This window comes from Fusarium verticillioides, chromosome 3 (assembly GCF_000149555.1).
Source record: "Fusarium verticillioides 7600 chromosome 3, whole genome shotgun sequence".
Lineage (NCBI taxonomy): Eukaryota > Fungi > Ascomycota > Sordariomycetes > Hypocreales > Nectriaceae > Fusarium > Fusarium verticillioides.
The window spans coordinates 740,626-761,960 of record NC_031677.1 but is presented as its reverse complement, the minus strand read 5'-3'; the positions used below and the strand labels follow the sequence as shown (position 1 = coordinate 761,960).

Genomic DNA, 21,335 nt, shown 5'->3' with positions numbered 1-21,335 from the left:
CACGATGTGGGGGCTCAGATGGCGATATGACTATTCCCAGCTGAAAGCTTGGCTTTGCGTTACGTATTGGCGGGGTGAAGTGTGAGCCCGGTCTCTGGATGGCCTGAGCATCGTCACATCTCAATGTGATAAGTGATCCAGGGCTCCGAGGTCTTGAACTACAGCGATTATGAATCAAAGACATGCAATAGGCTTATGAACGAGTTGAAAGACACGAGACACATGTTGGTGACAATAGTAGTATCAATCTTGGCATTGTGAAATCCACTTTCTTTTCTATCTACGAGTTTTGTTATCATCACAAAGCCAATGTCATTCGTCTGACAATGAGTGAGGTGATGATACGGACGGTAGAGGGTCTTTTCCCAGGTTGAACTTATATTGTCACTTCTGATCGAGGAGGCTGCGGAGTGGGAGTTGCTGTGTCCTAACTCGACGAAGCCATGGATGGATTAATTTGACCGCCTACGCAATAGAGCTACGAGAGGATGATGTTCAAAACTTCGAGACCTGTTGAGTAAGATGTTCAGCACAACCTGGGAAAGCACCAGGACTAGAGGTGCAAAATCGATATATCTATCCATTGTCTATGAGGGCAGTTGTTGGTAAACTATTATTCACGTCTCACCAGCATGGATATACTTGTGGCTTCATGATGGAAGGGAAAGGATAAAGGAATATAATCATTTACTCCGAATATAACGATCTCTATCAATTGTATCTCTATCAGGTCTAAGAAGCAAGAAAACATGGTAATAACGACGTGTCTTGAAATGTCTAAACTGGGATTACTTCCCTGGCAGCCCTTAAGTTACTCCACTTGATTACTTTTCACTCCTCTCATCATCGTACATCACACTCAAACCTTAGCCTATCAAGCAGAGCGAGTGTAGCTCAGAGATCGACGGTGACCGTGGCTATGAGCAGCCGATGCGTGGCTGTTGTGCGTTCTAGCCCTCCACATCTCCTCAGCCTCGTTCATGGCGTCATCTTCAGTCACAGCGACATGAAGTGACCTCATCTTTTGAAGGACGTTGGCAGCCTCTGCAGCGTACTCGCACTTCATCCGGATCTGGCGTCCGTACTTGTAGAAGAGGAAGGGAAAGGGGACACATGCCAGGGCGAGGAAGGCTGGGATGGAGCTAGCCCACTGAACTCCGAGGCCATCGTACATTTGTCTTGTGAACAGAGGAAAAGCGGCACCAAAAAGTGATCTCAGAGCAGAATTGGCTGCCATGATTGACGCAGCAAAGATGACGTCTGGACTTGGTTAGTGACACTCAGATGTTGCGCGAGGAAGCACTTACAGGAGTCAATGAGATAGTTTAGGAGCGCCATGAAGACAAGTACAAGACCCCAGGCAAAGAATACAGTACCGATAATGGGGACGATCCAATGGATACTGGGAAAGGTTGTCCAGGCGAACCAGAACAGACCGATGGGAATGAGCAGAGAGCCCATAATGGCTGGTGGCAATCTGTCCTCAGGTTCCATCGGGGCACCTCTGCTCCGAGCAGCACGGGCGTAACGCTTGTCTTCAAAAGCGAAGCTGATAATAGACAGAATAACACCGATAACAATACCAGTAAAGGCAAGGCCACCGATACCCTGGCTCCAGCCTCTCCCCTGCTGAAACACGATGGGAAACGCGGCAAAGCACATATACATGGTGCCGTAGATGATGGAGATATAGATGGAAGTGATGAAGACGATGGGCTCCTTGAACAGCAGCAGCCAAGGTCTGGTCAATGCGTTCTTGAGCTGGTGAGCAGCCGAGCTTGGTGGCTTGTCTGCGTCGAGAGTTGAGATGTACACTTTGCCCGTAAGCTTGGACATGTGCTGGGCGCGCTTGCGCAGGATGTACGGTGCGTATGTCTCTGGGATGAAGACGGTGCATGCAATCCAGGTGACGCCAGTGAAGGCGGCCATGAGCCCGTGGAGCCAACGCCAACCTGCAGTTTCGCCAAGAAAGCCTCCAGCGATAGGACCTGGAGAATGTTAGTTGCTTCTCGAATCAAGACAAAAGATGTGAACGTACCGATGGCGGGTCCCAGGAAAGGGGCTCCCGAGAACATGCACATAGCCAAGCCTCGCTCCGACTTGTCAAACATGTCCGCAATCAACGCCGGGGCATTCGAAAGAGGCGCAGAGCCAATAGATCCAGTCAAGAAACGCAAAACCAGCAAAGAAGCAATGGAACCTGCTCCAGCTGCCCCAGCACTGAATGCCGTTGCAACCATAAAGGTGAAGAAGAAGACCTTCTTGCGCCCGTAAAGCTCCGACAAGGGCGCCCAGACCAAAGGTCCGAACGTGAAACCCAGAACGTAGAGCGAGATTCCAAGCGTGGCGACTTCTTGAGAGATGCCAAACGCGCGAATGATTTGCTTGATACCGCCCGAGTACGCTGAACTAGCAAATGTAGTTGCGAGACATGCTAGAGATTGAAGGAGGACAAACGCCCACTTCTTCCATCGGGGGAGCAGCTGTGCATTTTGGGAATCGTCGGGGAGGAAGTTGATACGATACGGAGCTTGTGTTGTACCTTCTCCTGGGTAGTTTTGATCGATGAATGACTTGCTGATATGGTGCGCTTGACTATAAATTCGAGAGAGTCGAGGTGGTACTGTATGCTGATGCTCCTGTGTCTTTGGCTCGACGCTGGGTTCGTTGACATTGTTGTCATTGCCGATAGTGTCGTTGGCAATAGTCTCGGAGGACAGCGAGGGCGAACTGGGTTGAGGATCAATAGCCATAGTGAATGGGGGCTGTTTGTGATGTTTCTGACACAATCTCACAGATGCACGATTATGGCATCGTGACACCCATCTCTTAAAGGAGCGAATATTGGCTTTTGCTTTTTTCCATTGTTGGCTTAGGGGGGGGCGACACGTCGAGCATGCGATATCGAATTGTCCGCGGTGTTTTGGAGTGGGATTATAGCCAGGCTTAGAAAGCAGACTCTGGGCTAGTTTAGTCCCCGCAGACCACTCGACGTGCTCCGGAACAGACGGCACGTTATTCCTGCAGGCGCCACAGTCGTAATTATAAGTGGACCACGGCAATATCATTGCCTCACTATATCACCGTCCAAAACCCCGCGGCATTTCACCCTTCTTCAACATCCAGCCAAACCCCGCACCGCCGTTCATCTCGGCATCTTACACGAGAAACAAAAAATATCCACCGCATTTATTTTCGTTTATCTAATTCCCCAATGCCTCTGCCGTCTCGGGCCTCGTCTACGCCCAAGATTAGCAAGGCCTGCGTGCCATGTAGAACGCGCAAGATCAAGTGCAATGCTGCTGTTGTTGGGCTTCCCTGCGGCAGCTGTGTTAGTAGAGAGTGCCCGGATGAGTGTGTCTTGTCGGCGCGGAAACGACGGACTGTGTGAGTTTTAATAACATTGATGAGTGAAGTTTTGAATTGAGATTTAGTCGCTGATACGTGTTTTAGAAAAGGACGTAATGCCGAAACGCCCAGGTCGCGGAAAAATATACCAGATACCAATGGTTCCGTTTTGTCGGTTAGTCACTGTCTCATCGCCTCCCTCGTACCACTCTAGTGATATGTCCTCTGTAGTTCACTGCCATGTGGCCTGTACCAAGCTGACAGTTGCATATATTCATAGCCACGACAGCAACAGCTTCCAACAAATGTATCAAGACAAGCAACAGATAGTTCTCATTCTGATCCAGTAGAAGAGTCTATCCATGCAAGCCATACTGGCAGTTCTTTACGCAACGACACTCCCCACTCGAGGGATCGTCGTCCGCCAGGCCAGACCCAGGCAGATCTACTCTACCTTAATATTCTTCAAGATACAGTCAATGACACCTCGGCGGCTCAGACAGATGCAAGTGATCATCAGTCAAACGATGAACCAGACGACAGCTTCAACAGTCAAATACACCACTGGAACCCACCACCTCAGCTTGACGACGTTGACAACGAGTATCTTGCGAAGAAAAAGGTCTTTGAGCTTCCTCCTCCCCGATTCATGTAAGTCCATCTCACCACTACCAATGATATGAGCTAATGTTACTCCAGGGAGAACATAGTCAAAGCATACTTCGACTATGTACATCCTTTTGCACCCATCCTCAACAGAACAGATTTTATCCAGAGTTATCGCTCGGGGAGCTGTTGTCTTTTCTTGCTTCATGCTGTGGCAGCAGCTGCGAGTCTCTATGTCACCCATGATGTCTTGATTGGCTGCGGCTATCAAGATCGTTCAACAGCACAAGCATCTTTCTTCTCAAAGGCCAAACTCTTTCATGACTTTCACTGCCAGGGTGACCCACTCTCCATGTTGCAAGGATCCATGATTCTTGGTGCCATCATCCTGGATCATCCGTCTGACCGGGACTTTCAGTACTGGTTTCACAACTCAGTCCGCCGTGCTTCAAAGATGGGTGTACAAAATGCGTGAGTCGTGACTCCTTCACCGCCTTCAAACAATGGCATTGCTTACGTATATCAGTTGCCTTCGTGACGACGGATCTCAAAAGCTGTACAGACGAATCTGGTGGGTTTTACATGTGAGTTCCAGACCTTCACAATCTGAACGCCAGACTAACGCGGTGTAGAACAGAGATATCTTCCATTTCTTCATCAACACGCAGAACATGCGGCTGCTTGCCAATGCGCCTCCAATTAGACCCCTCACAGAGGCTGACTGGGAGACTGAAGACATGGAGCAATGGTCCGGAATCTTATCACCAATATCACAGGCCCAAAAGGTGTCCCTAATAGCTCAATGCGAGTTAGCTCAGATCTGTAAGTCTCGGCCCCCTTTAGCACCAACGGATCATCTGACATTCATCTCAGTCGGGAATGTCATGTCTGTCGTGACAAGTTCAACCCCATCTGCAGAAGAGATTCACAAGCGAATACTGCCACTCGATGCGTGGCGAACATCACTCCCCGAGCGGATGCAGCTCATGGCGTCTTTTGCAAATGGTGAAAAATATCATCTCGAAGCTCTGACTACCAGCTATCGCTTTGAGTGCATCATGTGTCGTTTGCTGCGTCGTGGGCGATGGCAAATGAGCGATGGCGGTTTGCGCGAGTGGGCGCAGCAACGCTTCAGGTCAGCAATATTTGAGCTTGACACCATCGTTAAACGCGTCATGATCAACAACACGATTCAAAAGTTGCCAACCACTTTGTAAGTACTGCCTCTGATCCTTGCATCCCTGAACTTTCTGACCTTTTCTTTCTCAGCATTACTACTATTACTGCCCTTTTAGCCCTGCATATAGAGTCTGCGCTTGACGCTGCAGAGTCCAGCCTCATTCGCTCAATGGCTCGGATATCGGTTCAACACACCATGCTTGCACTTGACCAGATTCGCGATACTCCTGCTATCAAGAGAGCTCTGCCGGCATTCGAGATTGTCCTCTCCAAGAACAAGCTTTATCCAATGTCGACGAGCGATACTGAGCAAATCAGCACGATCCAGACCATCCCCCAAGACCAGACTTTAAGCGATGGGCAAATATTGCAACCGCCTCCAACAGATATGACTTTACCCCAGGATGATCAGTCATTCTTGTATGGGGACTTTATCGGGTTTGACTTTTTAGACCGTTGGCAAATGGAGCAATTAGACTTTACAGGCATTTACTAGGAAACAGTTCTAGATAATCTTTTTCTTACTTAAATTTAATACTCATTTAAACTTTTATTTGATAACTTAATTAATATAAGCTTTTTAAATAATAAATTATCTTTTATATAATAATAAAAAGAGGATATTAAAATATATTTAGTATATTATATTTCCTTTATTATATAAATAAGATCATCTCTTTTTATAGCTACTAGTAATTACTTATATCTTTTTCTGGATTTAGGATCTGGCAATGTTATCAGGAAGTAGACATTCCAGGGTGTAGTCTGTTGTGTTCCAGGACCCGTTGCAAATCATTGAAAAAGTACATGGGTTCTCGCTTTGTGTATCTGGCGAGTTCTTCGGACCTGGCCCAAGGCCTGGTCAAGCTCAGTAGTATAAGGACCCTCCACCTATCTCGGGACAGGAGGTGCCGACCAGAATCTTAACCACGACGCCACTAACCACAGCTCTCTTTTCTCCGATAATAGCACGATCGCGACGTTAGCTACCGGTAACACTTGGCTTTAGCTGCGGAACCTCTTCGAAAGATCTGCTGGCTCGGATCCGAACACTGACGGAGCCCATTCGTTGGAGGTCGGATTGAGTGTTGCCGTATATATTGACTACCTTGGCAGTCGCCGCTCAGCACTTTACCAAGATATCCCAACCCTTAGATAGTTGGCACATTCTAGACCATCCAGGAAGCAAAAGCCATTAGACCTTATACACCACAGACCTTGTTAACCGTCCTCAAACTGCTACAGGAGGATATCATGCTTTCATTGCCAGATTGAAAGTTGGACTAAAGCTCTCTTCATTCACGCCTCGCAATCCGTTCAAATTACTTGGGGATGGAAGGCCAGACTGAAGGGCGAGCCGTCATACTAACACTTGTACGATGGAGATGAGTCAGAAGTCAAGGCGTCAAGCATACTACCTAACCTCTGTCGTTATGATTCATGTCTTGATCCTGCAGAATATTTTTAGAATGCTGGGCTGGTGTTTGTCCATACCTTATTGTTATTAGTTGTATACATTGCTGACTTATTCAATTGACTCCATTATTGCCTTTAGCCTCCTATTGAGTCTTGGGGTGACACAATGCCCATAGTTCAGCGGACAAAGTCATACTCGCCAAGCCGGAAAGACTGACTTCGGGCCGAAGAGAGAGGCGTTAGAATGATTTGAGTCCCACAAATTTGAGTTTCTAGCTCGAATGAGAACTTTTCGAGCTGTTAAAGGGCGCGATTGACATTTGCTGCTGTATATATTTAAAATCTTATTTATCCCACCTTTCCGTCATCTTTTAAGCTCAACCGACTAAAAGACGATCTCTCCGCCAAATAGCACATTGGCCATTGATATATATCATGTCGGCTCCGAAGTTCACGCCCGTTGACTCACAGTCATATGACTCTACTTACGAGAGAGATTCGAGGCATGTCGAAGTTGACAATTACGTCAACTCACACCTTTTAAATAATGCCAAAGACTCGTACATCTCAGCAATGGATAAAATCTATCGCGATTCCGTTGCCGCCGGCCTCCCAGATATCGCCTGTTCTTCAGCACAGGCCAAGTTTCTCAAGCTACAAGTCCAGCTTTGCAATGCCACCAATGTTCTCGAAGTCGGTACACTAGGTGGTTACAGCGCGGCATGGATGGCATTAGCGGGGCCAACCGTTAAGGTAACGACGATAGAGATAAACAAGGAGTACGCTGCTGTGGCATCGGACAATTTTACAGGTGCGGGCTTAAAGGAACAAGTTGAGATCCTTCAGGGTGCTGGCCTCGACATTCTTCCGTTATTGGCGACCCAAGTTGAAACTGGAGAACGACCGCCGTTTGACTTTGTCTTTATCGATGCGAATAAGCAAGACAATCTCGCATACTTCAATCTGGCAGTCTGCATGACAAGTCCCAATACAGCTATCATCGTAGACAACGTTGTTCGGAACGGCAAGGTTGCTTCTGCCGATGAAGCTAAGAAAGATGATCGCGTCTTAGGCACTAGACAACTCATAGAAGCGATTGGGAGGGATGACCGTGTTGACGCAACGGTGATTCAAACAGTTGGGGAGAAGAACTATGATGGATTTCTCCTCGCCATTAAAAAATAAGATAGAGAAAGGGCAGTTTGGCTAAAAAAAAAGCTTTATTTCTTGAAATAAAAAAGCTATAACTATACTTAATTACCCTTTTTTTTAAGCTAGCTAAATACGCAGAAACAGTTTTTACATAAGCAGCATTTATAATCTTGCATAATTGATCTCCACTGACCAACCTTAATTTATCCATTTCATACAACCCTATCAATCACTAACCGCCCAAAGCCCATCGCGAAAGCGATAGCGAAACCATTCAGCAAAAGAACAACCGACAAAACTGCCACAATGCCCCCACGCTTAGGGTACAAAAAGTCTCGAAGGGGTTGCATGCGCTGTAAACAACGACGCGTCAAGGTGAGAACGGAGTACTCAGCACACGTCAATGCCGTCTGACTAATTACCCAGCCAGTGTGATGAGAAGCAGCCTTGCTCAGCGTGCGAGAGACACGGCTTATCCTGTATCTACCAGGAACCCTCGGAAGTACGACGAGCGCGTTCAGCTGATAAAGTCCGTAGGTTGTTATCAATGTGGATTTTAACAGACGCTGACTTGATTGATCACACAGGCCGATGCCCTGAGAGATGATCGTCAGAAAAGCTCGAATGCCAACTCGTCGATCGCGAGCCCTGATCCATTGCCGTACCTAGCCAAGTTCGTCACAGGCCAAGAGTCAATAGAGCAAAGTACTTGGCTCACGGATCTTGAGTTGATGCACCAGTATTCGACGTCTACTTACCTTACCCTTCCGCGAGCAGATGAGCTTCGGCAAATATGGCAGATTGAGCTACCCCGGCTATCGCTGAGCCATGTCTATCTTCTCCATCAAGTCTTGTCTGTATCTGCATTCCACTTGGCCTCCCTGCATCCAGATCGTCCAGACTACGCTATTTGTGCATCACAACACCAAAATAAGGCTATCGCCGGTCTTCGTTCAGCTGTCGCGTGCATCACTGAAGAGAGCTGCGTGGAGATCTTTTTGTCATCATCACTACTGGGCATTGGAGCGTTCGCTGGTCTCGGGGCTCACAATGCTGGTCAACAGCCTCGTATTGACGATCTTCTCGATGTTTTTGTGCTTATTCGGGGTATGAGTGACATTCTGAACAGATATGAGCCATTACTCAAAGAGAGCAGGATTGGACATCTGTTCGTCCTGGGAAGCCAGTCTGGCTCGACGCCTCTTCTTGACGCCACGCTCACGCAGCTTCGACAAATTGCCATACCAGATGGCTTCGAAGATGAGGGAATCGCGATATGTCAAGACTCAATCGCATCAGCAATCACCTGGATAGAGAATCACATTGGAGCAACGACTAAGCCTGATGAGCGAATTGCCATGACTTGGTGTTTATCTGTCAGCTCGGAATTTTTGGATCTCATCAGGCAGCGACACCCTATTGCACTTTGTATCCTCGCGCACTATTGTGTCATTCTGGATCGAGTTGGAAGATCACAATGGTTCATGAGGAATTGGGGCAAGCCTGTGCTACAAGATATCCGGAACGAAATGGGACCTCGATGGTCGTCAATGCTGGAGTGGTGCTTGGGAGCAATTGAATGTGAGAAAACTGCTCAAGTTCATTGAATCTAAAGGGAGAGAAACCATCTACATGTTGAACAAAAGGAAAGATGGCTGGAATACAAAAGCCAAACGAATGCATAGATAATTCCACAATAACTCCATCCATACAAGCCCAGGTAACTCCTTCAAAGTCTTGTGACGCAGCCCTGGCCCCGTGCCTCTTTCAGGCTCTCAACCTTATCACGGCCGTCGTGTCGCTTCTTAGTGACGATACGCGGTGTCATCAGAGCGGAGAGTGCTAAGCGACTCATCCGTATTCTTCGTCCTCGTCCCGCGGGGAAAGCCGTTCTTCTTGTAAAATCGCCAATCCAGATAGGTGACCACAGCAAGGTACTTATAAATCGGGCTGATTTGTTAGTCGCGATCTGGTATTGATGCTGAGAAGGACATACCTCAAGAAACCAGCCAACACAAAGACAACCCAACCCAGCGCGCAGCTCGTTCCGACACAAAGCTGAGAGTTACCTCGAATCATCATAAACGCAACAGCTGCCCAGAAGACAACTTCCATGGCATTAAGGATGAAGTAAGCCTTGAGGCTGCTCCAGCGATGGAAGCGGAGAGAGTGCTCGGTGAGGATCTCGTAGGCCAGGATGATGATGGACTTGGCCCCCTGAGAAGAAACATGTTAGATCTGAGGGATCGCGTGTCGGACAATAAGCTTACCATGCCGAGACCCATAGTGGTGGAGCGACCTGGGGGCCGATTGGGCAAGATGAGTCGCGCGCCTGAGAGGGTGATGACGGTAATGATCAAGGTGACTATAACAATCTGCAGGGGGATTTTGTTGCGGAGGGTGAAGAACGGCTCCATCTTCTTGAGAAATACAGGCGTCATTTTGATGGAGTTTGTGAAGGTAGTGAAGAAAAAGAAACGGTCGTGCGATTACAATGGAATGAGGATGTTGAGGCTTGAGATAATGATCAAGCTGGATAGTGATGAAAGCACCAACATTTATAACATCAGCAATCGATTCAAGACAATCTGAATCAACAAGTCTCAACTTTATTAATTACGCGGCAGTTACCGTAGATTCTCATACACGTATTTGAAAAAACCTGCAAAGTGCAAAAGAGAAACCGAGCTCTGAGGCTTAGAGACATAGCACAACCCGGAAAACCAGCCCTACCGGCACTATTTTTAACCCGACCCAACCAAATAAGCTCGTTAGAATCTCAGGAATGTCAGCAAAGCTCAATGCTCAGTCTGGGCCCTTTTGATCGTCTTTCTCAAATGAGGCAGCTGCTATTTGATTGGTTGAGGCGGCCTCGGTGCCGCTCTCGGTTTCGGTTTCGGTACCGGATTGTGCCGTTGGTTAGTGTCATCTGCGGCATGATTTCAAATTGCATTACGGCTCTGGGGTTGATCATTGCGCACGCTACGCGTGGCCGAGATGCTATAGGGTTACGCTTTAATCTAAACTTGGCCTCGTAGGGCCTTGAAATGACTATTAGTAGGTTGATCGCTTGTTCTGAGAAGCTCCGTCGATGCCGAACACATGAGCCTAATGGGCCGTGGTGGTCGAGCTTGCATTGAGCTAGTTAAATATCTTGTCTCCTGCTCTTCCTAGTGGAATGCTGCCAGGTTTTGTCACTTTTCTCATCTTCCCTTCCCTCCTGATGGACTCCAAAGACCGGCAGTTGTACGATGTCCCAGCAGGGTGAGAAGCTTCTTCGCCCTCTACAAGTCTTGTACTAACATGAACAGTTCCCTACCACCACCAAGCTACTCAGAGGCAACTACAACAGATCCCCTCACAACAGATGGCTTTGTGTCTCCTATGACAACGACCTCAAGCCCAGTCGCCTTTAATGTCTCGGTGTCACCAATGGCCATAACGCCTATAACCTCTCGATCGGCCGAGTCATTTACATTACCGCCTCTTACGGGAACGGATCTCGACTCTCGCAACTATAGTACACTCGAAGTAGCACACGCCCCTCGAGTTGACTCTGATTGCCTTCCACAGGCTGTCATGCATGATGCGCCCGAACTTGCTCTCGTGGAATACGCTCATAATCGCGATAATCTACCTATCAGTGTAACGTTACAAACAAATACTGAATATGCTTCTGGCTTGGAAGTCATACCTGCTCCCCCAGTCTCAAATACTGTAACACCTCTGCATCTCCTTGGGGACCAACCCGAAGCCATCGATTGTCCGTTCTGTCTACGCCGAAGCGAAACAAGAGTGAAGAAGAAGCCGTCAAGCACAACTCAGTACGTGAAAGACGTCACCTTGACAGAAGCTCAGCTAACATATGACAGCCTACAAGCGGTTGCGCTACTGATGACAACAGTCTGTGGAGCAGTCGCTCCATATATGGCGAAGTGGTCATTCGACATTGAACACATCTGCGACAACTGCCAAAATAGGGTCATGTATAAGGCAAAAGGGAAGGATATAAGGATTTGCAAAGCCCCGGAAGCCTGGAAGGAGGAGTCGAAGTACCCTGGTGTTAGTTCTAGTATGAGTCCGGTAACCCAGTGAGAGAAGCATCAAGGAGTACTTGGTCCAAGTGAAGGGCTGGACTCCGAACTCTGTATAACCATGCGCACCTTATCAAGATGCCAGCTGATAGGCTCTTCTTCGATCACTATCTTTTAGCTACTTTATTGGCAGCATATAATGTAATCATATTATCAGTTTATGCATAGCATAGGCATCGAAAGGATGCTGGCATTTAAAATTGTCTAATGTCCATTCTTCCAATCTTCAATGCTCAAGTCATGTATGGTTATGGAACGGCTGGTTCAAAGGCGGTTATATCGGCATCTTCTGCAAGCCATGACATGGCATTGAGGACACTCGAAAATATAGTGCGGAAGAACGTCGCGACATTCCTCGCAGCGGTGACGACCACCACGGTAGTTCCAAGTTCTGTGCGTGCACTCATGATTCTGCATCAGATTCAATCTCTCCTGTTCAACACGTGCCTGCCGTGCCCTCGCGTTCAACTGGCCAACGTTGTCATCTCGGTTAACAATGTCATTGACTCTTCGCATCAGGCGCCTTTCTTCCCAATGGGGACACTTGCAACTCTTCCACTTCTTGCCGCAAATATAACAAAACTGTGCTTTACAAAGACAGGCTGTGCTCCAGATCAGTAACCTTGCAACATGCTCAACCTCCTTGGGACTTACTTATATGATAGCATCCATAGTTTAACTCAACCAGCCTTCGGCAGTTGAAGCACTGTTGCCAGCCATTTTGGTCCGCAAGCTGCAAGACTTGCTGCGAGGCGGTATCACTAGGACAGACACCGAGATGGTGTGGCCCCTTGCAGTGAATACAAGTCATCCGATTACACTTTGGACAAGTAGCTCTATCACCAGAGATGAAGGCTGGCGGTACAAATGTTGAGCAGGACGGCTCGCTGCAGTAAGTCCGATTTGGGGTCTCGAATTCCAGCTTCTTTGCTTGGAACTGTCCGACAAGTTCTGGAGACAACCATCGGCCTTGTTTGATGGGAATGTTTTGGCCACAGCATCGCGGTGGAAATAGAGTCTCGTCCTGCAGAGACGAACGAGCCAAGCTAACGAGGCACTCTCGACAGTAATCGTGGGAACAAGGTGACTGAGACAATGCAAGAGGCGGGAAACGGTCGTTGCAGGCGATGCACTCCCGCGTCTGAGGCGGTTTTCTTGATGATGCCCAGCTTGACGACTCAGGTTGGCCCGACATTGAGTAGTCAAAGCCGCCTAGATTCATTCATCTCAGGATGTCGATCAAATCATCATCGTGCTCTTCCTCTACTCTTTGGAGTTTCTTCGTCTTCGCGGGATCCGATCTTGTTGCTGCAATGGGATCATTTGACAGTCTGATGGCATATTCACGATCCTTGGCAGCTTGCTCCTCCACCAACTGAGCTTCTCTAATAAGCTGCCCATCCGACTCAACAGCTCTTGCGATGCTAAGGGCCAATGCTTGATCGGAGATCTGAGCTGCCATAAGCTCAAGCTCATGACGACAAGCTTCAAGAGCAAGATCGGAATCTGTCACTTGACCCTCGCGCTGCTTTCCCTTCTTGGACTGTCCCCATAGGCTTAGGTCCTGTTGTTGGAGCTGGAGGGCCAGCATTAACGACGAATTATCCATGCTGACACAGAGGTAAGAATTTGTGATCAGAAGTAAAACTGATAATAACCCACGTAAGATGAATGAAAGTACTGGTTACATGTTCGCAACAGAGAGAAAAGAACACATATTGGGTGGCACAGGAATCTGGTGGGCCTCCCAAGTACCCCGCCCTCACAAATTCGAAGCCACCAACATGTTGCACTAACAAGATAAAGGTCGCTGAGACCGCTATTGGCTGATTGTTTCAATATGAAACCCGTCGCTGAATTTCTTCTTGAGATCTCAACAAGCACCTTACGATCCTGTGGTAGGACTACACCGTCTCTGCGAACCAGCGACAGCCCCCTCAAACGAAGCAATGAAATAAGCCTTTTACTGGTAAGGATACATGCTGTGACGCACCGGCTCTGCAGCAGGTATTGATGTACGGGAGATTAATTGCCAGAGGACCGTTGTTGCATAAATATGTACAAATTCACAAATGTCCTACTGCTTCAATAACCCAAAAATGGTGAGTCAGATCTCATTGCATTCGTCCATTGGCCTGAACAGCTCAACCTGCCAGTTTTGGCTCGTAGGACCAAAGATATCAGTAACAGGCTTAGTAATAGTAAGACGGCTGGCTAAGTACATATGCAACAACGATGACAAGAAACCTCCCTCCACTTCGACCTCACAACACCATCAAGACGCTCATAGGAGGTCCACTTGCCACTCCTGGCTGGTAAGTCCGAAGTTCTTGGTGACTGGCTTGATAACAGTCTTCTTGCAGCCCTTGTTCAACTTGACCTTGTTGAAACGGTCCGCGATCCAGGGAAAGAAGTCAGCCTGGGAAACTGAAAGAGCAAGACCATGATCCGTCTTATGGTAAAGTCTATACTCAGCAGTCGACTCGGGATGCTTCTTGCAAGTGGCATTGAAGTCCTCTTCAGCATACTCAGCGTATGTTAGAATGTCATCATCTCCCTGGATAACAAGCATGGGTGCTGCGAGAGGGTGTTCTCCAGCGCCGTTGTAACGCTTCTGCCAGTCAATAAAGTCGGGATGCTCAACCCAGCTAGTGTTCTTGTATAGCTGTTTCACGGTAAGGCTACCATAGAGTGTGCCTCCTGTGTTAATACAACCCTGGTCTGCAAGGGCGATGCGGCTGAGGACAATGTCCGTGGCGTAGTCTTCAACCTTGATGGAGGGGTAGAGGCGTGAGATGGATTGGAGGAGGAAGATAGACACGACATCGCCAGCTGGACCATCTTTTGCCCGTCGGAAGGACTCGGGAATGAGCTTGATGGGCTGGAGAGCTGGTGCGATTGCGACAGCACCGAGGAAGCCACCAGTGGCCTTGCCGGGCTTGGCCTCTCGTTCGTCAGTTCTCCAGGCAGTCATACCACCTTCACTATGTCCGATGACGACCCATTCCTTGGTGATGCGCTTTCCAAGGGCTGTTCGTGCAGCCTGGAGTCCAAAGCTAACATCTCCGGCATGAAGTGCACCAGATTCATACATGAAGCCCTGAGGAATATCACTGCCTTGACCAGCATAGTCGGGGGCAATGACAACATAGCCTTGCTGCACAAGAGCAAAGGGTCCAGTCCACTCATAGTACAGAGCCCGGTGATTTGACGGCGCACATTGACGCGTGCCACCAGCAGTTCCATGGGTCCAGACAAGTGTTCTGAAAGGCTTGTTATTTCCAAGAGGGTTCGAGTAAGGCATCAAGACGAATCCAGTGGCAGGAATTGGCTTTCCATCAATGTCTTCGGTCATATAGAAGAACCGAGACATGGATACTCCGCCAGGAAGAGTCCACCTCTTGGAGGCTTGATCAGCGGGAACATCTTCCCACTTGACCAGATCACCAGCAGAGTAGTCAGACAGATTAGACGGGTTGGAGTAAAATTCATCTGTTGACACGTTCTGGTTGACCCAGCGGTTGGTCTCAACAGAGAGAGCCTTGCGGTATGCAAGTTGGCAGGCAACGTCGCAATGGTTAGGCTGGAGGGGTTCTTGAGTAGCGGCAGCAACGAGAGCGCCTGAGACAAGGATATTCGTGATAAACTTTGGCAACATGGTGGCGGTCTGATTGTGAAAACTCAATCGAAAATGTAACTGTTGTTTGGGTTTATGATAAAAGCTATTTTCATCGCGAGTGGATGGTCTTATTTATACTCTAGCAACTGTTTATTCCCATGCAAACTCTCCCCACTGTAATTGCCGTTGTCTATGCTCGCTAGTCCCATGGATGCCTCCGTTAGAGTTCAAGAACTATGGGGTAGTGCTACTACATCAGGAAGTTGGAGGCCCTGGAATAATCACAGAAGCTTCTGATACGGTCAATCGTATAAACAGCCCCCACGCTTGTTGGTAGCATTGGCCCGTCCGGTTATGAACTCTAATGTGCTGCCCCGCCTTTTATCTGGGTGAGCCTCTTATGCTTAATCCTGGCCCGGGCTGTGTGTAATATCCGAGGTTCCCCTCAGAAAGAGGAGATTCACGAGGATCATCCTAGCTGCTTCGTGCAGATCTCCCATGATTCTTAGCGTTGTTTGCGCGGAAGAGCTAGACTAGATTGAGCAGTTGTAGGCGCTCTCGCTTAGCGGTAAGCCCAAAAATGGGTTGTTACGTATCTTGGCAGCCCACAAGCTCATCTAACCTATACAAGAGTGATACGAATTGGGGCATTGATTAACAAGTAAATATGGCGTGAATCTCATGTGAGTCAAGCTCACTCTTTCTGTTATCTTCAATCAATTCGAGAAGTTCTATATGGTATGAGCTGGCTATGGAATCAAAAGCATGGGACCATCGTACGTCCAGTATTTGCTCGTGCAGAAGAAGCTCAATGCCGTCCAATGACGCCAACATGATTAGACACTACACACCAAATGGACGATATAGCTCAAGCAGCAGACAGTCAAAATGAACCCGGATTGTTTACCAAGCCTCGTTTGGTATTGGCGTAGCCTACAGTGTAATTTTCCCCTGTCAATAAGGGAAAGTGAAATATTGGTAATTATATCACATGGATTAAGATAAACGCCAACTCCATTGCATAGTTCTCAAATCCCCTGGCTCGACCAAATACGACAAATGGTTGCGATAGGTTATCTCGTAAATTTCTCCAAATTGATCAAGTGGCTTAGATGTTATCATGGTAAAAGTAAGCAAGCTTTGACGAGTTCCAGGAGTTGTTTGCGTTGACATCAAGCAGAAACTTCAGGGCGAGCAGAGGGGCATGCAGTCTAGAACCAGCTACAAGAACTTGGTCTAGACAACTGACTCGCCTCAGCAACAAATAACCGTGGCTACTTTACAAATACACAAGAGATCAATTATTATGGGAACCAACTAGAGCACTACTTATGAACACAGTTATCACTCAATCCACAGCCCGTCGAAAGCTGGGCCGTCTTCAGCTTATGCTTCTTCTTGGAACCTCCAACACAAGGACAACCCTTCTTGTGGACCTTCTCGCCCTTGTCATCAACCTCGCCCTTTCCAGATCCCTCACCAGCACAAATGCAGACGGTAGAAGCAAAAGCGCCACCCTCCGTGCTTGGACCTTGAGGCTGATACCACGGAGGACAGAAATCAGGAAGCGTAGGCATCGTCTTGACTCTACCGTATTCATTAGTGCCAACCTTGTAGTCCGATTCTCCAAAGCCGTCGAAGCGAATCTTCCATGTCATGGGGAAGGGAACAAACTCATCCCAAGTTGGGGTGAGATACGTGTCACTCTGCGGCCGCAGATCGCCTTCGGTAACAATATCCTCTGCCTCTTCAGGGCTTTTCAGCTTCTCGGCTTGTTTCTGAATCCAGCTGACTCGGCCGGGAGCCATGTAGTTGGCATAGCCCTCGGGAGTAGAGTCTAGGTTAATCCTCTTAAGCTTGCCCTGTGCATCGTGACCACGACGAGGATTCTTCATCTGAGCGACGAACTTGATCATCGAGGTAAGAGAAATCGTGACAATACGTCGGGGTGCAAAGACGCCAAACTTGTCCGCGATGCTGAGCTGGGCCAGCAAGAGCTGCCGCTTCTCTGGGCTGTTCTTGACACCTTCTTCGTCGCCGGCCTTGGCCTGTTAAAACTGATTAGTCCGCACTCTCGACAAGCAGGTGGTGACATCAACTTACAAGATCGAGGATAACAGCATCACCTTTCTTGATAGTAACTTCTTTTCCTCCTTTCACACCAGCAAACTTATATTTGTCCTCTTCAAGAGCCTTGCGAACAATGGGCTGCCGAACGGTGATTCGAGCCATTGTCTGGACCATCTTCTCAAGATGCTCGTCAGCGTTTGGCTTATCGCTGAAGACACACTCCTGGACTTGAATCCATTGTGGACGGGTATCATGACGTAGGCCTAGCATGAAATGTGGACGACCATCAGCCGCTGCATAAAGATCCTTCATGTAGCCATCCAGCGTCGCAGTGAACTGGTAGTGGTTAGCTTGTCTCAAATTCTGATGAACTAGGTATTGTCGCAACTTACCGAGACGACTGCATTGTAGGCAAAGTCAAGACAAATGAGAAGAAGAATAGCAGCCGCTTTGCTCTGCTCCTTCTCATAGCCCAAAACCTGCTCCGCCACAAAGACTCCAAGATTATGCATGGCATTAGTCTCCTTCTTACCAAAAAACGCCTTGGTGATGCCCCACTGCCCAGCCTCCCAGATGGTTCCTCTCTGGGTCAGTTCGATGAGCTTCTTCATAGAAGCCTTGAAGGCCTCACGACGCTGCAACCACTTGGTCTCGTCAGCATTATAGGAGAGGAAGATCTGGCAGTTTGTGATGTGCTGATAGATCTCATTCTCGCTGTACGTGTCCTTGGCCTCGGTGGGGGTCTTGAAGAGCTTGTTTCCGAAGCCAAGGAAGTCAGCGACATATCGAGTAACAACAGGAATAGCAAAGCTATAAGGTGGTCAGCTGGATCTCGAAGTTAAAGGGTGAAACGGATGCTCACTCTCGAGTAGCATCGATCTGGAAGGTCGAGTTGGTCATAGAGATCGACTCTCTTTTGACAATATGTCTCATTTCGTTATCGAGATACTCTTTCAGGTCTGCTTCCACCTTCTCGACGTAATCGTCAATCGTGGACGTGTATTTAGGGTCGTCCTTTCCTTCCACCGTGGTCAACACGTCTCTGACTACTTGAGGCAGGTTTGCCTTGTAGTAAAACGCAGAGTTTGTGAAGTTCTTGGCCTTCTCGCCCTGCAAGATGATCTTGATGTCATCAAACTTGCTGAGATACCATGGCTTCTCAGGCTTCTGCACTGGGGCAGCGACGGCGACCTTTGGGTGATCAACTGTCTCCTTAAACCAGTCACCATAGCCTTGAGCCTCGGCATATTTGCCATTCTGCTCGGCTGTGTAGAAAGGATGGAAGAAGCGGATGGTGTTGGAGGGGAACCAGCCTGGGAAAGCACGTTGAAGGAGACGATGGAAGACTGAACTCTTGCAAATCTCGTTGTTGGGAGTGACCTCTTTCATACCCCAAGAGGTCAAAGAGTTGGTGTTCCAGTCAACAGTGTAGAAACGATCAGATCGGACGAGGGTGATGGCATCGGAGAAGATGGCAGACCAAAGAGCAGAGCTCGACTCACTGGGACCTGGGTCTAGGCCCATGTACTCATCAGACTCACAGAAGATACCAGGATACAGCTCGATCTTATCAGGATGCTCATAAAGATCTCGAAGGGCATTCTGGATCTCAGTGTTCTTTGTGACGCTCTCAAAAGACTGGTGTCTGGGCAGGCCAAAGAAGTCTCTGAAGTCATTCAGAGTTCCACACTCCCATCGACGAGCTTGAAGAATGCCCATGATCTCAACCGACTTGAGACACTTGGGAACGTTGCGAGGACCAAAGTTGGAGATGGGGTCATCCATGGCTGAAGTAAGCTCCTTGAGCATCTGGTTGTCATCGAAGAGGTTGGTGATTGGGTTGCGGGTGAAGTGCTTGGACTCGGTGACCTTTTCCGCACTGGCATTGTTGGAAGCACCGTCGAGAGCTATACCACTGTCCGAAGTGTTGCCTGAAGAGCCAGCCCCAGCCGCAGGTGTCGGGTCCTCATCAGGGATACCAAAGGTTACCTCCCATGGCTCAGGCTCCCTCTTACCATACTTGTGATCCTCAGCAGCCTTCTGCTTAACGGCAGCCATGGTACCCAGAAACTCGGGAAGAGAAGTATTGCTAGGGTCCCTGAAGTGCAACACATTCTTCATAAAGTCTTCAGTGTATTTCTCATCCTTGAGAGAGATGGCACAATGGAAGCGGTAGAGAAGGTTGAACTCGACTGTGACCTGGTTACCAATACCACGGCTCGTCTTCTTCTGATCAAAGTCGGCGCGAGGATCAAGCGTGAAGTTGGTGTCGAACTGGTGGAAGCCCATGAGCGCTCTCAGATAGTCGTGGACTGAGATCTGAATGTACATGCCGCAGGTGATGAGTCGGGCTGTGTTGAAGAGGTCATCGTCTTGTTTGTTCCAGGCTGCTTCCCAGGCCTCTTTGAACTCATCACATGCCGCTTCGAAGTCCTTAGCTGCTTGGTGATCGCGATCCTTGAGCTTCAAGGTCTTCTTCTTGAGTAGAAGCTTGAGATCGTTGGTCAGGTCTTCCAACTCTTGGTTCAGCTTAGACTTGTTGAACTTCTCAATCTCTTCCAGAGCATCGTGTCGCTTTTTCTCGGCTTCCTCTCGCTTCTTCTTCTCCTTTTCTGTCTCATGGGGTGTCTTGGGGGGAGCGTAAGGTGCATCGCCAGGCCTAGCTGCGCGGACATCTCTCCAGAGTTTCTCGTACTTCTTACACTTCTCCTTAACATCGTCATCCAATGGAAGCTTTTGGCCGTACTGGTCCTTCTCAGGAAGATGCTCCATGATCAGAGAGACCAGTTTGGTCTTCTCGTACATGGCTGGAACCCTGAAGCGGCCATTCTCGTTGATGCGGAGAAGTTGTCTTGCAGCATAGTTATGATACCGGTTATACATAACGAGCATGATGCAGACGCCAGGTGGCTGTCGAAGTAGACGGTCCTCAGCAAACGTGTCGGGCTTCAAGAGGCCAAGCTTGAACTTGTCATCTCGGACCTTGCGCTGCATCTCTGTGGTGTATCCATAGAGTGGGGACAGGTCAAGATACGACGAGCTATCGGAGATATTCTTGTCGTTGTCGTTGGTTCTGAAGATGTCATGGATAATGATGGTTGCGTGATAGATGAGCATGGCAGAGAGTCCAGACTTGCTCTCTCGGCCACCTTCCTCTCGTGCCATGAGCTTATCAAAGAGATCAGAGGGATCAGGAAGAGCTCCCAGTGGTGCGGTCTTTGATGGAACAGTCTTGGCATATGGAGCACCAGCTTGACCGAGATGAGGATTCATGGCGCTGTTGAACTTGCCATCAGCAGTTCTATACTGGAATGCATCTCCAAGGTATGTCAAAGGCGCTGAAGGAATTAGCCTCAGTCATCAATCTCTCTGCGGCTTGTGTAGACTTACGGTGCAGCATCTTGTCGTACTTGTCTTTGACTTGGCCATCGATCAACTTCTGGCGTTGGACACTGTAGTCAGAAAGACTGCCAGCGATAGTCGCAAGACTCTGTCCCTACGCATTGTCAGTACACAAAGTAAAAAATACAGAGCCAACCTACATCAAGTCCAGTGCCTTTAATGATGCCATCTGCCGTTCTCTTCAAGGCGGGCCAGTTGCTTGACTTGGAGAACACGGATTTGACATCTTCCCATAAGCCAACCTTGGGGGCAATGGGGTTCTACAGACGTTAGCAAGCATAATACAATTTGGTAGTGACCCATACTCCAATCAGTTTGTCGCCGTGATACTTGGCATATTTCTCTGCTTCTTTCTTGTTTCTGAGCTGCAGCGTGAGCTGCATCAGATCCTCATCCTGCTTACTCATCACAGGCTCATGTGAGTGCTGAGAGTGGCCGTTCATGATGAC

The 21,335-nt window shown here is 48.5% G+C and overlaps 9 protein-coding genes across 10 annotated transcripts; 4 read left to right on the top strand and 5 right to left on the bottom strand.

Moving 5' to 3' along the window:
* Positions 1-593: 593 nt before the first annotated feature.
* FVEG_12533 (hypothetical protein) lies at positions 594-3,478 on the bottom strand. 2 transcript variants are annotated; one of them, XM_018901876.1, is made up of 4 exons: positions 3,385-3,478; positions 2,039-3,318; positions 1,308-1,988; positions 594-1,260 (listed from the first exon to the last, which is right to left on the bottom strand). In XM_018901876.1, exons 2-4 carry the CDS (start codon positions 3,066-3,068, stop codon positions 875-877), a joined length of 2,097 nt encoding a protein of 698 aa, XP_018760471.1. In that variant the 5' UTR covers positions 3,069-3,318; positions 3,385-3,478; the 3' UTR covers positions 594-874. The 2 variants fall into 2 exon arrangements, with proteins under 2 accessions (XP_018760471.1, XP_018760470.1); XM_018901875.1 differs by having other exon boundaries at positions 2,039-3,478.
* On the top strand, positions 3,114-5,711 carry FVEG_12534 (hypothetical protein). Its single transcript, XM_018901877.1, has 8 exons — positions 3,114-3,387; positions 3,454-3,523; positions 3,629-3,999; positions 4,048-4,425; positions 4,481-4,538; positions 4,587-4,776; positions 4,828-5,167; positions 5,224-5,711. Exons 1-8 carry the CDS (start codon positions 3,215-3,217, stop codon positions 5,627-5,629), a joined length of 1,986 nt encoding a protein of 661 aa, XP_018760472.1. The 5' UTR covers positions 3,114-3,214; the 3' UTR covers positions 5,630-5,711.
* Positions 5,712-6,984: 1,273 nt separating this feature from the next.
* Positions 6,985-7,734, top strand: FVEG_12535 (hypothetical protein; the record flags this gene model as incomplete). Its single annotated transcript, XM_018901878.1, has 1 exon — positions 6,985-7,734. The coding sequence occupies one exon, from the start codon at positions 6,985-6,987 to the stop codon at positions 7,732-7,734; it is 750 nt and encodes a 249-aa protein (XP_018760473.1).
* A 273-nt stretch (positions 7,735-8,007) lies between these two features.
* FVEG_12536 (hypothetical protein) lies at positions 8,008-9,308 on the top strand (the record flags this gene model as incomplete). Its single annotated transcript, XM_018901879.1, has 3 exons — positions 8,008-8,076; positions 8,132-8,230; positions 8,289-9,308. 3 exons carry the CDS (start codon positions 8,008-8,010, stop codon positions 9,306-9,308), a joined length of 1,188 nt encoding a protein of 395 aa, XP_018760474.1.
* A 198-nt stretch (positions 9,309-9,506) lies between these two features.
* Positions 9,507-10,142, bottom strand: FVEG_12537 (hypothetical protein; the record flags this gene model as incomplete). The annotated part of the gene is made up of 3 exons (XM_018901880.1): positions 9,507-9,651; positions 9,698-9,918; positions 9,972-10,142. 3 exons carry the CDS (start codon positions 10,140-10,142, stop codon positions 9,507-9,509), a joined length of 537 nt encoding a protein of 178 aa, XP_018760475.1.
* Positions 10,143-10,924: 782 nt separating this feature from the next.
* FVEG_17292 (hypothetical protein) lies at positions 10,925-11,796 on the top strand (the record flags this gene model as incomplete). Its single annotated transcript, XM_018906544.1, has 3 exons — positions 10,925-10,965; positions 11,013-11,525; positions 11,574-11,796. 3 exons carry the CDS (start codon positions 10,925-10,927, stop codon positions 11,794-11,796), a joined length of 777 nt encoding a protein of 258 aa, XP_018760476.1.
* Positions 11,797-13,017: 1,221 nt separating this feature from the next.
* Positions 13,018-13,404, bottom strand: FVEG_12538 (hypothetical protein; the record flags this gene model as incomplete). Its single annotated transcript, XM_018901881.1, has 1 exon — positions 13,018-13,404. The coding sequence occupies one exon, from the start codon at positions 13,402-13,404 to the stop codon at positions 13,018-13,020; it is 387 nt and encodes a 128-aa protein (XP_018760477.1).
* A 408-nt stretch (positions 13,405-13,812) lies between these two features.
* Positions 13,813-15,495, bottom strand: FVEG_12539 (hypothetical protein). The gene has a single exon (XM_018901882.1). It carries the CDS (start codon positions 15,451-15,453, stop codon positions 14,080-14,082), a length of 1,374 nt encoding a protein of 457 aa, XP_018760478.1. The 5' UTR covers positions 15,454-15,495; the 3' UTR covers positions 13,813-14,079.
* A 1,244-nt stretch (positions 15,496-16,739) lies between these two features.
* FVEG_12540 (hypothetical protein) lies at positions 16,740-21,329 on the bottom strand (the record flags this gene model as incomplete). Its single annotated transcript, XM_018901883.1, has 7 exons — positions 16,740-17,462; positions 17,518-17,820; positions 17,877-18,294; positions 18,347-20,822; positions 20,875-20,980; positions 21,027-21,146; positions 21,192-21,329. 7 exons carry the CDS (start codon positions 21,327-21,329, stop codon positions 16,740-16,742), a joined length of 4,284 nt encoding a protein of 1,427 aa, XP_018760479.1.
* Between the last annotated feature and the right edge of the window lie 6 nt (positions 21,330-21,335).